General features: G+C 49.9%; 1 protein-coding gene across 1 annotated transcript in view; it reads right to left on the bottom strand.

Moving 5' to 3' along the window:
• The window catches only part of ITCH (itchy E3 ubiquitin protein ligase), an 87,205-nt gene that overhangs the window by 8,983 nt on the left and 52,882 nt on the right, over positions 1-25,340 (bottom strand). The window contains exons 8-19 of the mRNA XM_068149763.1: positions 24,797-25,046; positions 21,395-21,490; positions 19,843-20,017; positions 17,466-17,532; positions 15,888-15,972; positions 13,689-13,817; positions 12,907-12,979; positions 10,929-11,000; positions 9,808-9,896; positions 8,639-8,798; positions 7,346-7,479; positions 3,694-3,834 (exon numbers count right to left, since the gene is read on the bottom strand). Of these exons, the coding sequence (XP_068005864.1) occupies positions 3,694-3,834; positions 7,346-7,479; positions 8,639-8,798; positions 9,808-9,896; positions 10,929-11,000; positions 12,907-12,979; positions 13,689-13,817; positions 15,888-15,972; positions 17,466-17,532; positions 19,843-20,017; positions 21,395-21,490; positions 24,797-25,046 (1,471 nt within the window). The remainder of the gene's footprint in view (positions 1-3,693; positions 3,835-7,345; positions 7,480-8,638; positions 8,799-9,807; positions 9,897-10,928; positions 11,001-12,906; positions 12,980-13,688; positions 13,818-15,887; positions 15,973-17,465; positions 17,533-19,842; positions 20,018-21,394; positions 21,491-24,796; positions 25,047-25,340) is intronic.

Here is a 25,340-nt window from a genome sequence, read left to right as displayed (position 1 = left end):
ATGATGGTCTCTTCTCCCAGGCACCCAGTACCAGAACAAGAGGACACAGTCTCAGGCTGCGCCAGGGGAGGTTCAGGTTGGATGTTAGGAAGAAGTTCTATACAGAAAGAGTGATTGCGCTATGGAATGGGTTGCCCGGGGAGGTGGTGGAGTCGCCGTCATTGAAGGTGTTCAGAAGGAGACTTGATGGGGTGCTTGGTGCCATGGGTTAGCTGTTTGGGTGGGTTGGATTGGTTGATGGGTTGGACACGATGATCTTGAAGGTCTCTTCCAACCTGGTTTGGTTTATTCTAATAAAGGTTTATTCTAATAAAGAGGTCCCATCCCTGGAGACATTCAAGATCAGATTTGATGTGGCCCTGGGCATTCTGGTGTAGTTGGAGGTGTCCCTGCTGACTGCAGAGGGGTTGGACAAGATGACCTTCAAGGGTCCCTTCCAGCCCAATGCAATCTGTGAAACCTTCACTCTGTGCAAGCAGTTCTGTTTTTTCTTGAAATGAAAACCCTATGTTTCCCAGGGCAAGTACTGTAGACTCAAAGAAGGGGCAGCATCTACTCACTGATGATATTGATGAGCACAGCAGTCCCCAGGTATCTGAAGAATGAAAAGCAACCAAAAAAAGCAGAGCTGTATTTGTCTAATCTTGCCCTCAGAAATCTCAGCCATTAGCCATGAAAAGGTAAAAGCTGGGTCAGGTTGTTCTGGTCAAGATGAAGAGGGCTGCTGGCTTTCCAGGAAACAACTATGGCCCTTTGGAAAGTTCCATTTTTGTTCCTGCCAAGCATGAAACTCTGCTCTGTGGCAGAAAGTCCACTCTCCATCACTAAAAAAGTGAGATGCAGGCAGGAAACACACAGAACCTGAGCCCAGGGAGGAGCAGGCATTATGCTGAATGCAAGCCCAACCTGCCAGGAGAACTGGAGTCTGATTTCAGTCCTGGAAACACTGGGGATTTGAAGCAGGACTCAGGGTAAGACAAAACAAATGAAGCTGGGAACAGCTCTCCCTGGGTTCTCAGAAACTAGAAGAGAATGGTTTGCTGCAGAGCCTCCCAGTGTTCACCCCCACTGTTAACACTTTGCAGAACTGCCAAATGTCCTTCTGCAGACACACCTTTTCTGATGAAAGTGTCCACTCCCTTCTCCTGCACCCTTCCCATCAAAGAAGCCTTCACAGAGCATGGTGTAAGGAAGAGGAAGATTCTACTGAGATCCAGGTCCTTTTGGAACCACAGAAGAGCTTCAGCTGGGAAAGCCCTCTGAGGTCATCAGCTCCAGCCATCAACCCAACACCACCATGGCCACAGGTTCCTGGAACACCTCCAGAATGGTGACTGCACCACTTCCCTGGGCAGCCTGTGCCAATCCCTGACCACTCTTGCAGCAAAGAAAGTTCTCCTCATCTCCAACCTAACCCTCCCCTGGCACAATTTTAGGCTATGTCCTCTTGTTCTAGCACCTGATACCAGGGAGAAAAGCCCAACCCCCACCTCACTGCGCTCCTTTCAAGGAGCTGTAGAGAGCAATGAGGTCTCCTCTCAGCCTCCTCTTCTGCAGACTGAGCTACCCCAGGTCCCTCAGCTGTTCCTCCTAAGGTCTGCTCTCCAGACCTTTCCCCAGCTTTGCTGTGCCTGCAACGTGTGACTGTTTCGTTCTGCTGGCAGGAACATGCTGCAAGCTTCTGTGTTGAAGTTCACGCCTTACAGCAGAGCTTAGGTACTGCTGCACATGGAGGCAGAGGAGGATATTTCAGGACAAAGCAGCTCACTGTTCACATCTTTGTTCAGTGGCTCCCTTCCCTCTTAACTTACTGCTTTAAGGCATTCTGCTGCTGCAAACAACATTTCCAGTACAACTCCTAGCACTGTTCCTGACACACTTCAGAACACACAGCCTTAAGCTTTAACAAAACCCAAACCAGAAATGGCTGGGGAGAAAAATCACAGACTGCATCAGCTTGGAAAGGACCTCCAAAGGTCATCTTGTCCAACCACCTGCAGCAAGCAGGGACACCTCCAGCAGAGACTCACAGATTGGAAGGGTCCCTCAAAGGTCACTGCAATAACAAACGCATGCAATGATTTCATGAGATACCTGACACTCACATTTAGTGTCCTCATCTTCTGCTAAACCTAAATCCCTAGGAAAAAAGGTGGACCTTCTCCTGTGACCTCTGGGAAATGTGCATTTAAAGCACTCCTCTCTAGCAATATTCCTCTTATAACTATGATACCAAAAGGACTGCTGCTTTTTGCCTGCAATGACTCAGAGAAAGAATTTCACAGTATCACAGTATAATTAAGGTTGGAAAGGACCTCGGGGATCATTGAGTCCAACCTATCAACACAGACCCCATGACTAGACCATGGCACCAAGTGCCACAACCAATCCCCTCTTGAACGCTTCCAGGGACGGTGACTCAACCACCTCCCTGGGCAGCACATTCCAATGACAAAGACTCGCTTTGTGAAGAACTTCCTCCTCACCTCGAGTCTAAACCTCCCCTGGTGCAGCTTGAGACTGTGTCCTCTTGTTCTGCTGCTGGCTGCCTGGGAGAAGAGGCCAACCCCTTCCCAGCTACAACCACCTTTCAGGTAGTTGTAGAGGGCAATGAGGTCTCCCCTGAGCCTCCTCTTCTCCAGGCTAAACAACCCCAGCTCCCTCAGCCTCTCCTCACAGGGCTGTGCTCAAGGCCTCTCCCCAGCCTTGTTGCCCTTCTCTGGACACCTTCAAGTCTCTCAATGTCCTCCTTAAACTGAGGGGCCCAGAACTGGACACAGGGCTCAAGGTGTGGCCTAACTAAAGCAGAGTACAGGGGCACAATGACTTCCCTGCTCCTGCTGGCCACACTATTCCTAATGCAGGCCAGGATGCCATTGGCCCTCTTGGTCACCTGGGCACACTGCTGGCTCATATTTAGGCAGCTGTCAATCAGCACCCCCAGGTCCCTCTCTCTTTGGCAGCTCTCCAGCGACTCCAACCCCAGCCTGTAGCTCTGCATGGGATTGCCATAGCCAAAGTGCAGCCCCTGGCACTTGGACTTGTTGAATGCCATCCCGTTGGACTCTGCCCATCTGTCCAGTCGGTCGAGGTCCCTCTGCAGAGCCCTTCTGCCCTCTAACTGACTAACATCTGCTCCTAACTTGGTGTCATCTGCAAACTTGCTGATGACTGACTCGACCCCTTCATCCAGATCATCAATGAAGATGTTAAAGAGGATGGGGCCCAGCACTGATCCCTGGGGGACACCACTGGTGCCTGGCTGCCAGCTGGATGTGGCACCATTCACCACCACTCTCTGGGCCCGGCCCTCCAGCCAGTTCCTAACCCAGCTCAGAGTGCTGCTGTCCAAGCCACGAGCTGACAGCTTGGCCAGGAGTTTGCTGTGGGGGATGGTGTCAAAGGCCTTGCTGAAGTCCAGGCAGACCACATCCACAGCCTGCCCCACAGCCACCAGGCAGTCACCTGATCATAGAAGGAGATCAGGTTGGTCAGGCAGGACCTGCCCTTCCTAAATCCATGTTGGCTGGACCTGAGCCCTTGGCCACCCTTCAGGTGCACAGTTACTGCCCCCAGGATAATCTGCTCAATTTCAACAGTGCTTCTGATTTCATAGTTAATCTTTTCCTGGTAGAGCTAAAGAAAGAAAAAAGGTGGGGATAACAGTACTGTGAAGTCCTCATTCATCCTCACCTGATGTATTCTTCTTTGTTTTCTTCTGTGACTAGTATGTTGCTACCATTTGGCTTCAAATCATGGCTTTTGATTTCACCCAGGATTTCTTTATCAACAGAGAAAAACATTTCCAAGCCACATTCTTCAATGTCATTCTCTCTGGAAGGAAACAAAAGACAAACTAGTGATTTGGAGTGAGTGTGTTGAGCCTTCATGCTCCACAGAGGGGATTGGCATGAAGAACCTTAAGACAACAAAGGTTTGGAGCTAAATAAACGAGGTAAGGAAATGTTCCTGCCCAGTGGGGATGGTTTGCAATCATTAATGACTCATTACCAGTGTGCACACATGGATCATCCTCCTCATCAGACAGTTGTCATCAGCAGTATCCTAATATTTACCAGTCACAGCCTGGTATCACAGAATTAGCAGGGTTGGAAGGGACCCCAAGGTCCTGTTCCAACTCCCCTGCCATAGGCAGAGACACTTCCCACTAGAGACCAGGCTGCCCAGAGCCACATTCAGCCTGGCCTTATAAACATCCAGGGATGAGGCTTCCACCACCTCCCTGGGCAGCCTGTGCCAGTGTCTCACCACCCTCATGGGGAAGAAATTCTTCCTAACATCCAGTCTGAATCTCCCTTCTTCCTCTAAACTTGGATCCATTCCCTCCAGCCCTATCACTCCCTGACACCCTCAAAAGTCCCTCCCCAGCTTTCTTGTAGGCCCCTTCAGATATTGGGAGGCCACAAGAAGGTCTCCTTGAGCCTCCTCTTCTCCAAACTGAATAATCTCAACTCTCTCAGCCTGTCCTCATAGCAGAGGCTCTCCAGCCATCCAGAAGCCTTTGTGCTCTGCAGGACTTCCACATGCACCAGAAGAACCATACACAGAATGACCAACCTCCCTCTTTGAGCAGCACCAGAAGACCATGTCACTGTTGGGTGTTAGAGAAAACCACACATGGCTTTGAAATGTGGCAAGTGGTCAGCTTATGTGCACTACACAAATGTAAAGGTCCAACTAAGCCTACAGATAATCACAAAACATGAGACTGGAAGGGAACTCCAGAGATCAGATCCACCCCACCCCCACGCCCTGCCAAAAGCAGGATCCCCAAGGGATGCACAGGAATGCATCCAGGTGGGGTTGGAAAGTCTCCAGAGAAGGAGACTCCACAACCTCTCTGGGCAGCCTGCTCCAGGGCTCCAGCACCCTCACAGCAAAGAAGTTTCTCCTCATGTTGAGGTGGAACCTCCTGGGTTCCAGTTTGTGCCCATTGGTCCTTGCCTTATTACTGCGCACCACCCAAAAGAACTTGGCCCCCTCCACCTGACCCCCACCTCTCAGATATTGATAGACACTGATCAGATCCCTCTCAGCCTTCTCTTCCCCAGACTAAACAGCCCCAGGGCTCTGTCTCTCTCCATAGGGGAGATGCTCAGGTCCCCTGATCTTGGACTCTCTCCAGCAGGTCTCTGTCTCTCTGGAACTGGGGAGCCCAGACCTGGACACAATACTCCAGGAGTGTTCTCCCCAGGGCAGAGCAGAGGGGGATCAGAACCTCCCCAGCCCTGCTGGCCACACTCTTGCTACTCCCCAGGATGCTGTTGGCTCCCTTGGCCACCAGGGCACACTGCTGTCCCATGCAGAACTTGATGTCCACCAGCACTCCAAGGTCTTTCTCCATGGAGCTGCCCTCCAGCAGGGCAGCCTCCAACCTGTCCCAGTGCCTGCTGTTATTCCTACCCAGGTGCAGAACCCTGAAGTTGTCCTTATTGCCCTTCAAGAGGTTTGTCTGCAGCCAGCTCTCAGCCTGCCCAGCTCTGCTTGGATGGCAGCACAGCCTGAGGGGTGTCAGCCACCACCCCCCAGCTTTGTATCGTCAGCACACCTGCTGAGGATGCACTCAATCCCCTTTGTCTTGAAGCATTCAGCTTGGAGCAAGAATCCCAAGGACAGCTAGAATAATGCATGAGCATTAACTGAGAAGTGCTCAATGCTTGGTATTAACCCTGAAGGCAAACATCAGGTCTGACAAACAGAAACATTCATTAAACTACATTTGTTACCTTCACACCAAACTTCTCTTTCCTAAACACGTAGTAGAGAGAGAAACACTGAGTGGATTTTGGCTGACTTCTTTCAATCAATGATTTGAAGTTTCAGTGGAATCTACTCAAGCTATGGTATTTGCCACATCTGTGTAATGTCCAGCTCAGGTCATTGAAAACCAGCAAAAATGCAATGCAGGAAGCTGTGCAGAATATTCAAGGAACCAGAACAGGTTTTTGCATTACAAACTCATTCTTTGTGTATCTGCAATTCCAGGAAAGATTCCAGCAGTGCTCTGCCATTGATGTCTTAAGCTTTCCAGTGTGTGTGTGGGGGAGTGTTTAGCAGTGAGTTTGCAGCTGCTTCCTGGCACAAATGAAAAATCAAACCCATTGTTGCAAGCAACTGATGTCCTTTACCTGGACCTGAGCAAAGCCTTTGACACTGTCCCACACCACATCCTGGTCTCCAGGCTGGTGACACAGGGGTTTGATGGGTGGAGCACTGGATGGATACAGAACTGGCTTGATGGCTGCACCCAAAGAGTGGCTGTCAATGGCTCCATGTCCCAGTGGAGGCCAGGGACAAGCAGAGACCCTCAGGGATCAGTCCTGGGACCAGGCTTGTTCAGCATCTTTGTGGGTGCCATGGACAGTGGCATTGAGTGCACCCTCAGCAAGGTTGCTGATGACACCAAGCTGTGTGGTGCAGCAGACAGGCTGGAGGGAAGGGAGGCCATCCAGAGGGACCTGGACAGGCTGGAGAGGTGGGCACAAGCCAACCTCATGAGGTTCAACAAGACCAAGGGCAGGGTCCTGCAGCTGGGTCGAGGCAATCCCAGGCACAAATCCAGGCTGGGCAGTGACTGGCTGGAAAGCAGCCCTGAGGAGGGAGACATGGGGGTGCTGGTGGACAAAAAGCTCAACAGGAGCTCTCAGTGTGCACTTGCAGCCCAGAAAGCCAACCAGAACCTGGGCTGCATCAGGAGAAGTGTGGCCAGCAGGGCAAGGGAGGTGATCCTCCCCCTCTGCTCAGCTCTGCTGAGACCCCACCTGGAGTACTGCCTCCAGTTCTGGAGCCCCTGTTACAGGAGGGATCTGCAGGTGCTGGAAGGTGTCCAGAGGAGGGCCAGGAGGATGAGCAGAGGGCTGGAGCACCTCTCCTGTGAGGACAGACTGAAGGAGTTGGGGCTGTTCAGTCTGGAGAAGAGAAGGCTCCCAGGTGACCTAATCGTGGCCTTCCGGTGTCTGAAGGGGGCTACAGGAAGGCTGGGGAGGGACTGCTCAGGCTCTCAGGGAGTGATAGGACTAGGAGGAATGGCATGAAGCTGGAGGTGGGGAGATTCAGGCTGGATGTGAGGAGGAAGTTCTTCCCCATGAGAGTGGTGAAGCCCTGGAATGGGTTGTCCAGGGAGGTGGTTGGGGCCCTGTCCCTGGAGGTGTTTAAGCCCAGGCTGGCTGAGGCTCTGGGCAGGCTGATGTAGTGTGGGGTGTCCCTGCCCATGGCAGGGGGGTTGGAACTAGCTGATCCTTGTGGTCCCTTCCAACCCTGACTGATACTATGATGATACCATGATTGTATTGCAGTTTCAAGAACAAAATCAAATCAAACTCACTTTACCCAGATGAGAGAGTTGTAAAACTCTGGGTCAACAGATTCCAAATCCTTGAGTCCCACTGGCTTGTTTAGGATGCGTTTGTAGAAGGGCAAAGAGAAACCAGTGTCAATGAATTTCCCATGGAACAGTGCCTGGAGAAGATGAGAACAGACAAAATAATGCTAGGGATGATTGAGCACTGAATATGCCAACATTCTGTACTCTGTACCAATGAACTTTGACAGCTGAAGCGTGAAAACAACCCAGAATATCATGACTGCTACTATGCAACTGTAGTCATAGCCCAACAGCACCTGGTAACACTCTCAACTCATCTGATGGTACAATCATAAAACGCTCTGGGTTGGAAGGGACCTCCAAAGGTCATCCAACCCAACCCCCCCTGCAGTCGGTAGGGACATCCTGCACTGCATCAGGTTGCCCAGAGCCCTGTCCTGCCTCACCTTGAATAGCTCCAGGGATGGAGCCTCAACCACCTCCCTGGGTAACCTGTTCCAGTGTTGCACCACCCTCATAACAAAGAACTTGTTCCTCACATCCAATCTCAATCTGCTCTGCTCTAGTTTGAAGCCATTGCCCCTGGTCCTGTCCATTCAGGCCTTTGCAAAGTGTCTCTCTGCAGCCTCCAGCAGCCCCTTTAGATACTGGCAGGCTACTATTAGGTCTGCCTGAAGCCTTCTCTTCTCCAGGCTGAACACCCCCAGCTCCCTCAGCCTCTCCTCATAGCAGAGCTGCTCCAACCCCCTGATCATTTTCATGGCCTCCTCTGGACCCTCTCCATGAGGTCCAGGTCCTTCCTGTATTGAGGGCTCCAGGTGAGGTCTCCCCAGAGCAGAGGGGCAGGATCCCCTCTCTCCATCTGTAGCCACACATAAAGATGTGTGATGCAGCTCAGGCTGCCATTGGCTTTCTGTGCTGCAAGCTCACACTGCCTGCTCATGTCCAACTTCTCACCCATCAGCACCCCCAAAGCCCTTTTCCTCAGGGCTGCTTTCTATCACCTCCTGCCCCAGTCTGTACTGACAGTGAGGATTGTTCCAGCCCACATACAGACCCCTGCACTTGCTCTTGCTGAACCTCATGAAGTTCCCCTGTTCCCACCTTGTTCCCAGCTTGTCCAGGTCCCTCTGGATGCCATCCTGTCCCTCTGGCGCATCAACAGCACCTCTCAGCTTGCTGTCACCTGCACACTTGCTAATGGTGCACTGGATCCTGCTGTCTCTAGCACTGATAATCTTTCTTTCTAGCCCAACTAGCCAAGAGAAGCCCTTCCTGGTTTTGGGCACTTACCATGGCAATGAATCTCCCAATGAATCTGAAGTATTTCAAATGGTCTGGGTTAATGTAAGAGGCTGGGTTTATCTGTAAGCAGTAGTTATCTTTCCCTGCATATTCAAACAGGCAATACATTGGGTTCAAAACTTCATGTGACAATAGAAAGAACCATTCCCTGTAATCACACAAACAATAAAAACACATTCATAAAATAAATTAAATGAGAAGGGGTTTTTTTTTAGCTACCTCACATCTGACTTAGGAACTTGGTGGCACCTAAGTGCCGACTGACTTCACCACCAGAAAGGAGGCTAAGCCCAAAGTGAAACCAAACTGGAGCTGACACAAACTAGGCATGATTTGGCAGTGGTTTGGATGAAGAACATCCAGAGCTAAATGAGCAGATTAAAAGCCCACCAGTGCTTCAAACCTCGGGGTCTTAGGGAATGCTAATTAACACAGGTACTCCTGGTTCCATTCCAGTAAGGACTTGTGGCTTCAAAGTAGATTTTTATTCCCTTCTCCAGTAAACCTCTACTTTGATATTAAGAGTTCATAGGTTCATAGAATGGTTTAGGTTGGAAGGGATCTTGAAGATCATCTCATTCCAACCTCCCTGCAATGGGACACCTCCCACTAGCTCAGGTTGCTCAAGGTCTCGTTCAGCCTGGCCTTAAACACCCCCAGGGAGGAAGCATCCACAACCTCCTTGGGCAACCAGAGTCTCCCTACCCTCACTCTAAAGAATTCCTTCCCAATCTTCAGTCTAAATCTACCCTCCTCAAGCTTAAAGCCATTGCCCTGCCTCCTATCCCTACAAACCCTTGTAAAAAGTTGCCCCCCAGCTCTCCTGTAGCCCCTTCAGGTACTGGAAGGCTGCTCTAAGATCTCCCTGGAGCCTTTTCTTTTGCAGGCTGAACTCTCACAGTTCAGTAAACTGTGCATCTCTTTAATCACAAAGACCATTACAGTAATTCCTAGTTCAAACTGAACACAACTTCATGTGGTTTCAAGGCATGCATGCACCTCAAGGAACTGGCTCCTCAGATACTCCAAGGGATGACAAGGGACAAACCTCACTAACATTTTGAGAGCACTGCAGTTTAACTGGTTGCTTTTGGGAAGCCTCCAACATCAACAGCTTGCAGAAATAAGGTATTATTTGGCATTTCAGTTCAGTTTACCTTGCAACACCTCCATAATCTAAGCCTTCTTCACCAGGGAAAATAACCCACAAACGTCTCCGGAGATCCTGGGGGCTGAAGCTCATTATCTTAGTAAAAGAAAAACAATCAATTCTTTATGTGAAAACAGCTCTGAGCACTGTCCAGACTCAACTGCTACTTGCTGTCAAACAACAGACATGGAGTAATTCAGACCATCAAGTGAACTGTGAGCATGTGAAGTACCTGCTTGGGAAGGTGAAGAGTTAATGCAAACCGATTGCCATGGATGAAAATGTCAGAGATGTAAAAGGAAACAACAGGCCTGAACCTCCCCTAGATTTCTGCAGCAATCATCACCAACAGAAGTATCTGCAAATGATGAAGGACTAAGAGGTACAAAAATTAACTCATGTCTTGGTGATTGGGTCATCTAAATTACTGCTAAGGGCCCTTGTTTCCTAAGGAAGCCTTGCTGATGGTTGTGGCACTGCATTGGCTACCTCTTGATTCTTTCCAGTACAATTTTATTACCTTTAGGCAGTTCCAGAAATAAGCCTGGAGCTATTTTTCAGTCACAGCCCTTGTTTTCATAGATTCATAGAATGGGTTGGGCTGGAAGAGATCTTAAAGATCATCCAGTAACAACCCCCCACGCCATAGGCAGGGACACCTCCCACTAGGCCAGGTTGCTCAAGGCCTCATCCAGCCTAGCTTTGAACACCCCCAGGGAGGTTGCATTCACAATCACTCTGGACAGTAAGAAAAGCAACCTGAAGACATAGGAGGAAGACTAAAACAAAATAAAGCAATCAGCTAAGGACAGGGGAAGCTAAAAGTTCTTATCTTCTTAGGTGAGGGCTGCATACTCTGCAGTTACTTTGAAGTCAGAAAATATGGATGTGGCCAAGAGAAGCACCTGCCAAGAGGAACTGTTCTGTGCACTTCCAAGCCTGTTCTGTGTATCTTCCTAGACTGACAAAGGGCTGCTTTTGGCCTCAGTTTAGCAAGCAATGGAAATGAAGCAAAATTCCAAAGCACACACCCTCACTGCAAAAGAGAGGGGAGGGAGGGGCTGCAAGCAAGAGGGGAGGGAGGGAGTGCTCATCATCCCCACTACTGAAGATGTTTTAATACAATACCTGTTGAAATGAGTCCTCAAATAATGTTTTTCTGCTCACTGTGATCTTTATGTGCTGTGGCATTGCCAGTTGCTGCAATGAAAGGGGTAGAGGTGAAGGGTGCAGCCAGTTCCCAGCACAGGTTTGGACTGGTATTTGTTGCATGGATTGGTGAATTTCAGTAATCCACAGAAAAGCAGTAATGAAGGGATTGGAATTTAGATTACTTCAAGAACAAACTGATTCCAACAAACTCATTCCTACAGTGAGTTAATCATGCCACCAGATCCTGCTATGAGTAGGTTCAAATATTGGAATCATGGAGTTTTTGGGGTAAGAAAAGCCCTCTAAGAGCATCAAGTCCAACCATCAATGCAACACTACCAAGGCCATTAAATTATGTCCCAAAGTGCCAGGTCTACATATTTCTTGACCCCTGTGAGAACCTGTGCCAGTGTCTCACCACCCTCACTCTAAAGTTGAAGTTTCTTCCTTATCTCCAATCTCAATCTCCCAGCTCAAAGCCATTGTCCCTGGTCCTGTCACTCCCAGCCCTTGTCCAAAGACCCTCCCCAGCTCTCCTGCATCCCCCTTCAGGTACTGGAAGGGTGCTCTAAGGTCTCCCTGGAGTGTTCTCCAGGCTGGACATCCCCAACTCTCCCAGCCTGCCCCAATAGGGGAGGTTCTCCAGCCTTCTGGTCATCTTTGTGGCCTCCTCTGGACCCTCTCTTTGTGGGTCCAGTTCCTTGTCCTCCTTGTGTTAAGGGCATCACAACTGAACAGTGCTCTAGGTAGGGTCTTACTAGGGCAGAGAGGCAGAATCCTCTCCTTTGTCCTGCTGGTCACAGAATACAAAATAAACCAGGCTGGAAAAGACCTTTGAGGTCATCAAGTCCAACCTATCACCCAACACCTTCTAATCAACTAACCCATGGCACCAAGTGCCACATCCAGGCTCTTTCTAAACAATTCCAGTGATGGTGACTCCACCACCTCCCTGGGCAGCACATTCCAATGGCCAATTACTCTTTCTGGGAAGAGCTTCTTCCTAACATCCAGCCTAAACCTCCCCTGGTGCAGCTTGAGACTGTGTCCTCTTGTTCTGGTGCTGGGTGCCTGGGAGAAGAGACCAACCCCCACCTGGCTACAACCTCCCTTCAGGGAGGTGGAGAGAGCAATGAGGTCTCCCCTGAGCCTCCTCTTCTCCAGGCTAAGCAACCCCAGCTCCCTCAGCCTCTCCTCACAGGGCTGTGCTCCAGACCCCTCCCCAGCCTCATTGCCCTTCTCTGGACACCTTCAAGTGTCTCAATGTCCTTCTTAAACTAAGGAGCCCAGAACTGGACACAGGACTCGAGGTGTGGCCTAACCAGTGCTGAGCACAGGGCACAACGACCTCCCTGCTCCTGCTGGCCACACTGTTCCTGATGCAGGCCAGGATGCCATTTGCCTTCTTGGCCACCTGTGCACACTGCTGGGTCCCTCTTTGCCTGGCTGCTCTCCAAGCACTCTGTCCCCAGCCTGTAGCACTGCATGGGGTTGTTGTGGCCAATGTGTAGAACCTGGCACTTGGATGAGTTTAATCTCATGCCCTTGGACTCTGCCCATCTCTCCAGCCTGACAAGGTCCCTCTGCAGAGCTGTTCTACCCTCTTACAGATCAACTCCTGCCCCCAGCTTGGTGTCATCTGCAAATTTACTGATGGTGGACTCAATCCCCTCATCCAGATCACCAATAAAGCTATGACACTTCAGCTGATGCAGCCCAGCACATGGCTGCCAGCTCACATTTTCCCTGATTCCAACAAGAGCTAACGCCACAGCTCACCTAGCTCTAAAGCTTACATGAGTTCATACAAGCCTTGTATTTACTCCCTCCTCATTGAATTCCCCTTTACCCCTCCTTGGGGATTACTGTGACTTGCAAGAGTTCCTTTAAAAGCATGTAAAGAAACCCCCCACAAATAAATGGAAGCAGATGTTGGCAAGGAATGACTCCATACCTGACACCAGAACCTGAAATAATGGACCTTGGCCTTGAAGTCTCGCACGTAAGCTATCTGGGGCCCGTTGTCTCTGCAACCAAAGGGAGAGAGAGGGTCAAGTTTGGAAGTGGTTTTGTCATTTAACCAAAAGCCTCAGGTACAGAGCTGCATGGTTTAGTTGGCTGTCCAGTTGGAAGATTCTTATTCACTCTTTTCCAATTTGTTTTGGGGGTAGAATATTGTCTCAGTCTTAAACTGAAAACAAACCAAACAAAAAATCATCTTTTTTAACCTGTGGAGTAGAATCACAGGATTGTGAGGGGTGGAAGGGACCACAAGCATCAGCCAGTTCCAACCCCCCCGCCATGGGCAGGGATACCTCACACTCCAGCAGGTTGCTCACAGCCACATCCAGCCTGGCTGCAAACACCTCCAGGCATGAGGCTTCCACCACCTCCCTGGGCAACCTGTGCCAGTCTCTCACCACCCTCATGGGGAACAACTTCTTCCTAACATCCAAGCTGAATCTACCCATTTCTAGTTTTTTTTTCCATCCCCCCCCAGTCCTATCACTCCCTGACACCCTCAAAAGTCCCTCCCCAGCTTTCTTGGAGCCCTCTTCAGATGCTGGAAGGCCACAATTAGGTCTCCTCGGAGCCTCCTCCTCTCCAGACTGAACAGCCCCAACTCTCAAGATGAACATATGAAAAGGACATACAAAGAGGGGAAAAAACCCTTTCCAAGATGATGCCTGCTCAGCTTCTCTTCTGAAAATGTAGCCTAGTGGTGACAGCACTTACAGAGCAGACTTGCCCGTGCGGGGATCGATGTAGGTAGTGGTTCTCCTGTTGTGATCCACAAAGTACGGAATGCCATCCACAGTAAATCTCATTTCCCAGCCCTCTGGCAAGGGTTTCTCATTTAATTGGCTGTGGACACAAGAAAGCACATGGGAACTGATCAGCTTAATGCATGAAAGTCAGTTCAACAACAGACAGCAAAAATGTGGGCAGATCTAGACAAACTACAGATGGAGAAAGATTCCATTCTCTATTTCTCCTCTCTCTTGCTTTTTTTTTCCTTTTAAATTTTCCTGGCAGCTCTCAATTAGGCCACAATGATTATGTGAACAAACAGTAGCTCATTTAGTTGCAGCACCTGGAGTACCAGCAAATAGAAAGCTAGGGGGAAGGTGTGAGCAAGGTTTATTGAGGTTTCCTCCACTTCAATCTTCTATCTATTCAGGTTTTAATCCAAAGCTGCCATCATTGTAATAAGCAGCTCTTGGTACCCCCGTGTGTAATCACACACCAGCCAAAACAGCTTCAGAGTGACAAAAGCAGAATAAAATGTAATTACTGACCTTGTATAATTGAGTTGTTCAGTGCTGGTGTAAACACAACTAGATCTCAATATATTCAAGAGACCCAAGCAGAGTCACTCCAACTGCTCTCATAGTGACCTCCCTCCACACAACTACAGCAGTTACCTGTGTGAAGGAGGTTGCTGCTCCTATACAACCCCACAAGCAAATGCGCTGCCTTCTTGCTTGCAAACAGGGCCCTACAGTGTAGTTAGAAACAGAATCATTGATTCTCTGACCCATGGATTCATAGACACAAGCACAGGCAGCAACAGACACAAGCACAGGCAGCAGCAGACACAAGCACAGGCAGTGTCATAATTCAGATAGAAACAGAGAATCAGGTTCAGATTCAAGCAGAGATTCACAGATTCAGAGGGAGAGCACAGAGGGAGCGCACAGATTCAGAGGGAGCGCACAGATTCAGAGGGAGCGCACAGATTCAGAGGGAGCCCACAGATTCAGAGGGAGAGCACAGAGGGACCCACAGATTCAGAGGGAGAGCACAGAGGGACCCACAGATTCGGAGGGAGAGCACAGAGGGACCCACAGATTCGGAGGGAGAGCACAGAAGGACCCACAGATTCAGAGGGAGAGCACAGAGGGACCCACAGATTCAGAGGGAGAGCACAGAGGGACCCACAGATTCAGAGGGAGAGCACAGAGGGACCCACAGATTCAGAGGGAGAGCACAGACAGAATCAAATATTTAGATAGAAGCACAGAGAGAATCACAGCTGGAGCACAGAGAGAATCAGAGTCCTAGCTAGAGCACAGAATCACAGAGTCCCAGCTAAAGCACAGAGAGAATCATAGATTCCATGATTCTAACTACACTGCAGGACCATGTTTGCAACCAAGAGTGACAGTTTTGCTTAAAGGCACAGCCCAAAGATAACTGCATACTTGCTTGTTGGGTTATAAGAGTATATATATGTATAAGAGTATGTATAAGAGTAACAGCATCCTCCACACAGGTAGCTGCTGCTGATGTGACTGGAATGGAAAATTTCTCATCTCTGCCTATAGCTGTTACTCTTCCACACATCCTAAGCTACTCCCCTGCCTCTCTTCTCACTCCTCTGCAGAGGACAGGTGATGCTGCTTCACCAAGCAGAAATGTTCAGCTCAAACAGGAGCAGCTGGAATCAAACACTCTTCACTCTCCAAGAGAGTGCTCTGCTACATTGAGTGGTTTTTTTCCCTCTAGTTCCCTTTCTAGCTTTTTTTTGTCTCAAAGGTATGAGGAGGGGTGCAACAGCTGATTTCAGGTCAGTCTCTGTTCTGTCTACTGGCTACTGACTAGGAACTACTCAAAATTCTCCCTCAGGATCCTGTGCACTATCCCATCACTACCCCAATGATACATCCACTGAGACAGGCATGTCTTGCTTATAAAGAGAGCAGGAGCTGCTCTGGGGAATGAGCTTACTGCTGCTGGCCAAGGCTCCCCTGGTAATTGGACTAGGTTGACAGCTTCCACTTTGGTTGGCACCTTTGAATACTGTAACAGGCTGGCTGCAGTTTGTGTAGGACACCAAGATTCAGCTGTGGGCAGCATTTCCCAGCTCTCAGGCTCACTGCTTTGTTAGAGTTTTCACTCCAGGCTTACAGGAAGCTGAAGCTGGTTTCTTACCCCTGACTCCTGGGATCTTCCCACTGAGTGATTCGTGTGTTGTGGTTGACAAAATACACTCTGCCATTGCTGTCAGTTCTCTTCTCTGAAAAGATCCAAATGAAAACACAATTATTAATATCTGCCTAATGTATTGCTTGAGACTGCATCAAACTAACTAACTAAAAATCAATCAACAGACCTCGCCACAGCCTCTACAGCCTTCAGGTTTCCCTGCCCCTCCTCTGACTCAGCATCTTTTCACCTTATTCATGGATTCATAGCATGGTTTGGGTTGGAAGGGACTTTAAAGATCATCAAGTCCCAATCCCCTGCTGTGGGCAGGGACACCTCCCACCAGCCCAGGCTGCTCAAGGCCCAAACTGGCCTTGAACACCTCCAGGGAGGGGACATCCACAGCCTCCCTGGGCAACCTCTTCCAGTGTCTCCCCACCCTCACTCTAAAGAATTTCTTCTCATCTCTAGTCTCAATCTCCCCTCTTCCAGGGCAAAACCACTGTCCCTCATCCTGTCATTACAAGGCCTTGGTTCAGAAGTTCCTCCCCAGCTCTCCTGTAGCTCCCTTCAGGTACTGGAAGGCTGCTCCAAGGTCTCCCTGGAGTCTTCTCTTCTCCAGGCTGAAAGCCCCAAGTCCCTCAGCCTGTTCCCATAGAGGAGGCTCTCCAGCCCTCCGATAGTCTTTGTGGCTCCTCTCTGTCCTCACTCCATCAGCTCTGTGTCCTCCTTCTACTGGGGACACCAGAACTGGAAGCAGGATTGGAGGTGAGGTCTCAGCAGAGCAGTCAAGAGGCAGAATCCCCTCTCTTGTCCTGCTGCTCACACTGCTCTGGCTGCAGCCCAGCACACAGCTGCCTGCTGGGCTGCAGGAGGGCACTGCTGGCTCCTGGGGGGCTTCTCAGCAGCCAACACCCCCAAATCTTTTTCTTCAGGGCTGCTCTCAACCCACTCTGCACCCAGCCTGGATTTGTGCCTGGGGTTGGCCCAGAACTTTGCCTGTGTACCATAACACTTGAATTTTTTGATCTGCTTGGTAGTCACAGCAGAAGTTAGTTTTACCTTGACATTTTTGGCCACCTCTTCACAATTACCTTAACTGTAAATTTTAAGCCTGTAAAGCACAAATTAGTTTACTCCAAGGTGACGTGCAAGTCAAGAAGTGATTATTTGCCAGGGTGAAAAAGGCTTTCACACCAACAGAGCTCTGCAAGAATTGGCTTGGAGAGGGAATTTGGCTGATTTAGAAGAGATCTGGAGTCTGATTTAGCACAAATGGGATGGGGGCAGGGGAATCCTCCCCGAGGAAAGTGATAAAAAGGAAGGATGCCAGTGTGAAAGAGGCTATTATGGCAGCTACAAGGAGTAAACCAGACCACTTTACACTTTCTGATCTACTTTGAAACTGTCCCTCCTTGTCAGGACTCTTCAACAGCATGCTTGATTAGAATTTTAAATGGTTTTTTTAATCCAGATTTTCATGTTGAAAAACTAGCCCAGAGCAGCTGACAAAAATCATTTGGCAGAAGCATGCTTGGATGTTTAATTACACTGCACTACAAAACACTTGCAAGGCAGTCTTACCCCATCCATGTGGCAGAGGGCCAAGAGGATCAAACTCTTTGTTCTGTGTGGATGAAAAGTCCTGGTTCTGCAAGTCACACAAACAAATGGCTGCATTAATGACCACTCATTTGCTTTCCAGATGTTCCACCACAGCCCAGCAGGGATTACTGCAGTAAATGCATTTTTATTCATGGTCCATGGAAGCAAAGATGCCAACCAGTTCTTTTTCTCCATGGAGAAGGCCTACTTCACAGACCTGGGCATGCTTAATTAACTACAGTGCTAAGCAAATGGGTTCCCTTTCAGTGCTCCTGCCTACACAGGAGGGAAATTTGTACAGCAGCACCCAAAATAATCAGAAAGCAAAGCACTGCATCCCTGCACTCAGTATAGTCCTCTCCACCACTAGCCTTGAGGTCCTTTTTTTAATCTACACAGACAGCAAATGTAGAATCTAGATCATGCCTGTCAAGAATCACAGAGCTGTCAGGGCTGGAAGGGACCTCAAGGATCAGCCAGTTCCAACCCCCCTGCCATGGCCAGGGACACCTCACACTACAGCAGGTTGCTCTCAGCCACATCCAGCCTGGCTGCAAACACCTCCAGGCATGAGGCTTCCACCACCTCCCTGGACAACCTGTGCCAGTCTCTCACCACCCTCATGGGGAAGAGCTTCTTCCTAACATCCAAGCTGAATCTCCCCACTTCTAGTTTTGCCCCATGAGCCATTGCTAACAGCATGAATTGGAGTTACATGGTTTAGTGTTAACCCTTCAGTGCTGGTCAAGGGTTGGACTGGATGATCTTTGAGGTCTTTTCCAACCAGATGTTGGCTGCTGTGTAATCTGCTCTTCCTCAGAGGTAAACAATGGATTTCAAGTTCTGGAAGGATTCTTTTCCATTTCCCTGCTTTCATAACATTCAGTCTGCATTACAGAATCACAGAATGTTAGGGGCTGGAAGGGACCTCCAAGGCTCATCCAGCCCAAGCCCCTGCCAGAGCAGGGTCACCTAGAGTACATCACACAGGAACACATCCAGGCAGGTTCTGAGTATCTCCAGAGAGGGAGACTCCACAGCCCCCTTGGGCAGCCTGCTCCAGGGCTCTCTCACCCTCACAGAGAAAAAAAATTCTTCCTCATACTTCCATGGCACTTCCTCTGCCTCATTTTCCACCACTGCCCCTTGACCTGTCATTGGGCACCACTGAGAAGAAGATTATTTTGCTTTGCCTAAAGCAGGAATATGTCCTGTGTGCTTGCTCACCTTCCAACATCTCTGCCCAAGCAAATAAAAGACAGCTTAATAAACCAGCTTCATACTCAGCTGGGGCTTGTTTGAATCAGTGTCTTTTACCAGTATTATACAAGAGCTTTATCAAAGTTCACCACTTATGCTCAGCTGATGGATTAAACAAAATAATCAGGGCATTGCATGTGCTGCCTGCAGGCATGGCAAGGACAGGAACTAAGGTTACCAGTTATCATTTCCTGCCATGCTATGCACACACAGAGAATAAAGCACAACAAATTCTGCTATCTGTATGGGCAAAATCACAGACTCAGATTGCACTGGGTTGGAAGGGACCCTCAAAGGTCATCTTGTCCAACCCCTTGCAGGCAGCAGGGGATCTCCAACCAGATCAGGCATCTACAGACTACATCAAGTCTCAGTTTGAATGTCTCCAGGGATGGGACCTCAACCACATCCCTGGGCAGCCTGTTCCAGTGCTTCACCACCCTCATTGTGAAGAACTTCCTCCCTGCTCCAGTTTCAAACTGTTGCTCCTCATGCTATCTCTACAAGCCCTTGTCAGAAGTACCTCCCCAGCTCTCCTGTATCCCCTTCAGGTACTGGAAGGCTCCTTTAAGGTCTCCCTGGAGACTTCCCTTTTCCAGGCTGAACAGACCCAGGTCTCCCAATTTGTTCTTGTAGGAAAGGTGCTCCAGCCCTCTGATCATCTTTGTGGCCCTCCTCCAGACCCACTCCAGCAGATCCACATCCTTCTTGTGGTGGTGATCCCAGAGCTGGACACGGTGCTCCTGGTGAGGTCTAACCAGAGCAGAGGGGCAGGACGCCCTCTCTCCACCTGCTGGCCCTACTTCTTTTGATGCAGCCCAGGATGCCACTGACCTTCTGGGCTGCAAGTTCACACTGTTGGCTCACATCCAGCTTCTTGTCCACCAGCACCCCAAGGCCTTTTCTGCAGGGCTGCTCTTCATCTCATTACCCCCCAGTGTGGACTGATATCGAGGGCTGAATCAACCTAGGACCTCATCACCCACAAGGATGCCCCAAACCCAAACCTACTTTCACCATTCAGAAGAGGGAGGGCAAGATATTTGGGGGGGGCAAAAAAAACACCTTTTCTAGGCCTAGAAGAGAAATTGCTTACCCCATAAATAAACCTCTGATTGAACTGCTGCATAGCTCCTTGCAGCTGGCTGCGCTGGAGCTGCCACTGCTCATAATTCCGGACAGACTCCAGGGTGGGTCTCTGCCACGTCGTCGTTCTGGTGAAGTGGTCAACGTAGTAAATCCTCCCCATGTTGTCAACTCTCCTCTCCCAGCTTGGAAAACAAAATGGGAAGGAGCAGTTCTCAACAGCAGGCAATGTGAAGGGCTCAAGAAGCACTTTCAGGCGAAGCAGCTGCATGCTGAAGTGGTTGTAAGGCGTGGGCTACGCCAGCAGATTTGGGGTTTCTCCACTAAAAGCTATGCCAGAACTGAAATTCTTCTAAGCTTTCCATGGATAGAACAGAATAAACCAGGTTGGAAGAGACCTTCAAGATCATCAAGTCCAACCTGTCATCCAACACCACCTAATCAACTAACCCATGGCACCAAGCACCCTATCCAGCAGTGTGCCCAGGTGGCCAAGAAGGCCAATGGCATACTGGCCTGCATTAGGAACAGTGTGGCCAGCAGAAGCAGGGAAGTCATTGTGCCCTGTGCTCAGCACTGGTTAGGCCACACCTTGAGTCCTGTGTCCAGTTCTGGGCCTCTCAGTTTAGGAAGGACATTGAGAGACTTGAAGGTGTCCAGAGAAGGGCAACAAAGCTGGGGAGGGGTCTGGAGCACAGCCCTGTGAGGAGAGGCTGAGGGAGCTGGGGTTGCTTAGCCTGGAGAAGAGGAGGCTCAGGGGAGACCTTCTAGCTCTCTCCAACTCCCTGAAGGGAGGTTGTAGCCAGGTGGGGGTTGGTCTCTTCTCTCAGGCAGCCAGCACCAGAACAAGAGGACACAGTCTCAAGCTGCACCAGGGGAAGTTTAGGCTTGAAGTGAGGAGAAAGTCACAGAGAGTAATTAGTCACTGGAATGTGCTGCCCAGGGAGGTGGTGGAGTCACCAATCCTGGAGGTGTTCAAGAGGGGATTGGATGTGGCACTTGGTGCCATGGTCTATTCATGAGGTCTGTGGTGACAGGTTGGACTCGATGATCCTCGAGCTCTCCTCCAACCTTACTGATATTGTGATCCTACCAGCTGGAAAAGCCTGATGACCAAAGCAGATTTCAAGAGTACGGCAGATAGGCAGCTGGGAAAGCTAAGACAAGAGCAGAGACTGCTAACAGTAACCTCAGGATAAAGAGCCAATCAAGAGCATTCTTGTCTCAGCTGAGAGCTACCTCAAGCCCAAAATACTTGTCTGTGGTTTAGGCTTCCTTTTACAGCTGGTGGAGTCTCCTGTCTTGAACTGACATCTGTTTCTCAGTAAAGATGCACTTGCTTCCTATCTTTGCCAGGAGATGCAGACTCTGTTATCTTTGCATCCCATGCTCCAGGCAGTTTTGCAGAATGCCTTGGACAGAGTCCAGAGCAGCTGCTTGCACTGGGTTCACATTTCTCTTTACAACCCTGCTTTCTAGCTACAGAAACTGGTAAGTCAATCAATGTCTGGAAAAAAACATCCAGAGAGTTGCCAGACAAGCTCTGGCTTCTCCTGGCTCACCTTGGAGGAAGAGGCTCTGGCCGGTCCCACGTTGTCCTTTTCTCCACGTGATCCACGTAGTAGACTCGGCCATGTTGGTCTACTCTCTGCTCCCAGCTGGAAAGGGAAGAGTGCTTTTAGCTCTCTCCACATCAAGCTACTTCAACCATTCATGAATAGAATAGACCAGACCAGGTTGGAAGAGACCTTCAAGATCATCGTGTCCAACCTATCATCCAACACCACCCAACCAACTAAACCATGCAACCAAGCACCCTGTCCACTACCTCCCCAGGCAGCCCATTCCAATGGGCAATCACTCTCTCTGTGTAAAACTTCCTCCTGACCTCCAGCCTGAACCTCCCCTGGCACAGCCTGAGACTGTGTCCTCTTGTTCTGGTACTGGCTGCCTGGGAGAAGAGACCAACATCTGCCTGTTTACAATCCCCCTTCAGGTAGTTGTAGAGAGCAAGAAGGTCACCCCTGAGTCTCCTCTTCCCCAGGCTAAACAACCCCAGCTCCCTCAGCCTCTCCTCACAGCATTAAGATGAAACAAAAAGGACTGCTTTTATAACATGCTTAATTCTAGATAAAATGCTTGAAACTAAGACTTGCTTCACAGCTTCATAGAATGGGTTGGGTTGCAAGGGACCCTAAAGGTTACCCAGTTCCAAACCCACTGCCATGGGCAGGGATACCTCCCACCAGCCCAGCTTGCTCAAGGCCTCATCCAGCCTGGCCTTGAACACCTCCAGGGAGGGGACATCCACAACCTCCCTGGGCAGCCTGTGCCAGTGCCTCCCCACCCTCACTAGCCCAGGCTGCTCAAGCCCCCATCCAAGCTCCAGGGAGGGAGCATCCATGATTCGGCATGGGTCACATTTATGCAGAGTTCATAAAGGCACTGGTTGCATTTTCTGCACCTGCAGCATTTGGGATCCTGATTGACAGCTGTATGTGCATAGAGCTGGGGAAGGGTCTGGAGAACAGGGCTGGGGAGGAGCAGCTGAAGGAACTGGGGTTGTTAGGGTTGAAGAAAAGGAGAGGAGCTCTCTACAACTCCCTGAAAGGAGGTTGGACTCAGGTGGGGGTTGGGCTCTTCTCCCTAGGATCAGATGAGAGAAGGAGAGGAAATGGCCTGAAACTGTGCCAGGGGAGGGTTAGGTTGGAGAGGAGGAAAAATGTCTTTGTTACAAGAGTGGTCAGGGATTGGCACAGGCTGCCCAGGGAGGGAAGTGGTGGTGTCCCCAGCCCTGGAGGTGTTCAAGAAACCTGTGGCCATGGTTTAGTGGCCATAGTGGGGTTGGGTCAATAGCTGGACTGAAGAATCTCAGAGGGCTTTGCCAACCAAACCAAGTGTGTGATTCTCTGAAGCAAATGTAACATCAGAGGAAAAAAAACCAAGCATGCTCCTTTACCATTGCTGTGGGTATCTACAAGGTACAGCAACAAGAGATGCTTTCAAGACTGCTTTTCTATCCCACTGTTACCCTGTGAGTAAGCAAAGTAATTCAGAGCTCTCCTACCTTTAGCTTCAACTGCCTGCAATTTAAGGCAGCAATGTCACCAATTACACCATTCACATGGGGATGCTTTTGTTTAGAATTTGAATGAGAGCTCTGAGGCAATGTATCTCAGCACCTGAAGCAGGCCTACAAAACAGCTGGGGAGGGACTTTTGACAAGGGCTGGGAGTGCCAGGGTGAAGAGGCAATGGCTTGGAGCTGGAAGAGGCAAGACAGACTGGAGATTAGGAAGAAATTCTTTCAAGTGAGGGTGGGGAGACACCAGCACAGGTTGCCCAGGGAGCCTGTGGATGTCCCCTCCCTGGAGGTGTTCAAGGCCAGGCTGGATGAGGCCATGAGCAACCTGGGCTGGTAGGAGGTGTCCCTGCCCATGGCAGGGGGGGTGGAATGAAATGATCTTGAAGGGCCCTTCCAACCCAAACCATTCTATGATTTATTATCTAGCAAATACAGGTTGCCCAGGGAGGTGGTGGAAGCCTCATCCCTGGAGGTGTTTGCAGCCAGGCTGCATGTGGCTGTGAGCAACCTGCTATAGTGTGAGGTATCCCTGGCCATGGCAGGGGGGTTGGAACTGGCTGATCCTTGAGGTCCCTTCCAACCCTAACAATTCTCTATGACAGACAGTACTGTGCCCACACTACTCCCAGGAGCTGCAGTATGAAGTCCTAAACTTCAGGACATACAGAATCATAGAATCAATAAGGTTGGAAAAGACCTCAGAGATCATCAAGTCCAACCTGTCACCACAGACCTCCTGACAACTAAACCATGGCCCCAAGTGCCACATCCAATCCCCTCTTGAACACCTCCAGGGATGGGGACTCCACCACCTCCCTGGGCAGCACATCCCAATGGCCAATCTCTCTTGCTGGGAAGAACTTTCTCCTCACCTCCAGCCTAAACCTCCCCTGGCACAGCTTGAGACTGTGTCCTCTTGTTCTGGTGCTGGCTGCCTGGGAGAAGAGACCAACCCCCACCTGGCTACAACCTCCCTTCAGGGAGTTGGAGAGAGCAAGAAAGTCTCCCCTGAGCCTCCTCTTCTCCAGGCTAAGCAACCCCAGCTCCCTCAGCCTCTCCTCACAGGGCTGTGCTCCAGACCCCTCCCCAGCCTCATTTCACTCCTCTGGACACCTTCAAGTGTCTCAAAGTCCTTCTTAAACTGAGGGGCCCAGAACTGGACACAGGATTCAAGGTGTGGCCTAACCAATGCTGAGCACAGGGCACAATGACTCCCCTGCTCCTGCTGGCCTCACTGTTCCTGATGCAGGCCAGGATGCCCTTGGCCTTCTTGGCCCCCTGGGCACACTGCTGGCTCCTGTTCAGCTGCTGTCAACCAGTACCCCCAGGTCCCTTTCTGCCTGGCTGCTCTCCAGCCACTCTGACCCCAGCCTGTAGCTCTGCCTGGGGTTGTTGTGGCCAAAGTGCAGCACCCAGCACTTGGACTTGTTTATGTCCTGCTCTAGCAGCTTCTCTTCAACTCACCTATACCAATAGTTTACTACCTTAATTGTAACTGGAAGGCTGCAGGCTGTGCATCAAACTGCGAAACCTAAACCTTCTATCTTTTGCTGACATGGGAAAGTATGACAAGTATCAAAGATACCTGAAAGGTTCTTCTCTTGAATAAACCATTCTTGGAGACAGAAGAGTTATGAATATGTCCAAGCTAATAATGGGGGAGGATGGGAGGAGGCTATCTGCTATGCAGCAAAAGGCAGATGTCACAAATACTTTGTTACACCTACCCTAAGTACAAGAATCCCAGAAACCACAGCATTCCTAGGTTGGAAAAGACCTTTAAGACCATCAAGTCAAATCATTAACCTAACACTTGACAAGTCAGCACAAACCAAAAAGCAAAACCCAAACCACACAACAATAAATCACTGCACTCATACCCAGGTGGAAGAGGACCTTGACTGACTGTGGTAAGTGCTTGAGGTGGAGGATTCACTGGTTGGACTTGTCTTGATACTGGAGGTGTGGTGAGTGCAGGAGTTGCAGGAGCTGTTGTTGCAGGAGCTGTAGCTGTAGCTGTTGCCCCCTCAGGGCTCTGTTCTGGAGGTGTACTTGCAGCTGTGCCTGCCAGTGAGCCTGCACTGGCCCCTTCATTCTCTGTGGACGTGGATGAAGGACCATTGACACTTGCTGTGAGGTCAGAGATATCAAAGAGAGAAGGGAAAACAGCTTTTAACTGACACTTACCAGCAGTCTATTTTAGAAGCAGTAAATCACAAAAGCCAACATGCAAGAACTGGCACTGCCAAGCACACACACACAGAGGGGGCATCTCATACAAGACCTAAAAAGCAACCTTGCTCACTTTGTACAAATGCTTGAGTCCCAGAACTGCCATCAATGGCTCAGGGTTGATACTTCTCATGGAAGAAGTCATCTTTACCAGAGCAGGAAGCCAGCATCCCATAGACACTAAACAACTGG

Source organism: Melanerpes formicivorus, unplaced genomic scaffold (genome assembly GCF_026170545.1).
Source record: "Melanerpes formicivorus ecotype bairdi unplaced genomic scaffold, bMelFor1.0.p_v2 SCAF_19, whole genome shotgun sequence".
In the NCBI taxonomy this organism is placed as follows: domain Eukaryota; kingdom Metazoa; phylum Chordata; class Aves; order Piciformes; family Picidae; genus Melanerpes; species Melanerpes formicivorus.
The sequence above is the reverse complement of the archived record's forward strand: the minus strand, read 5'-3'. Positions and strand labels throughout refer to the sequence as shown.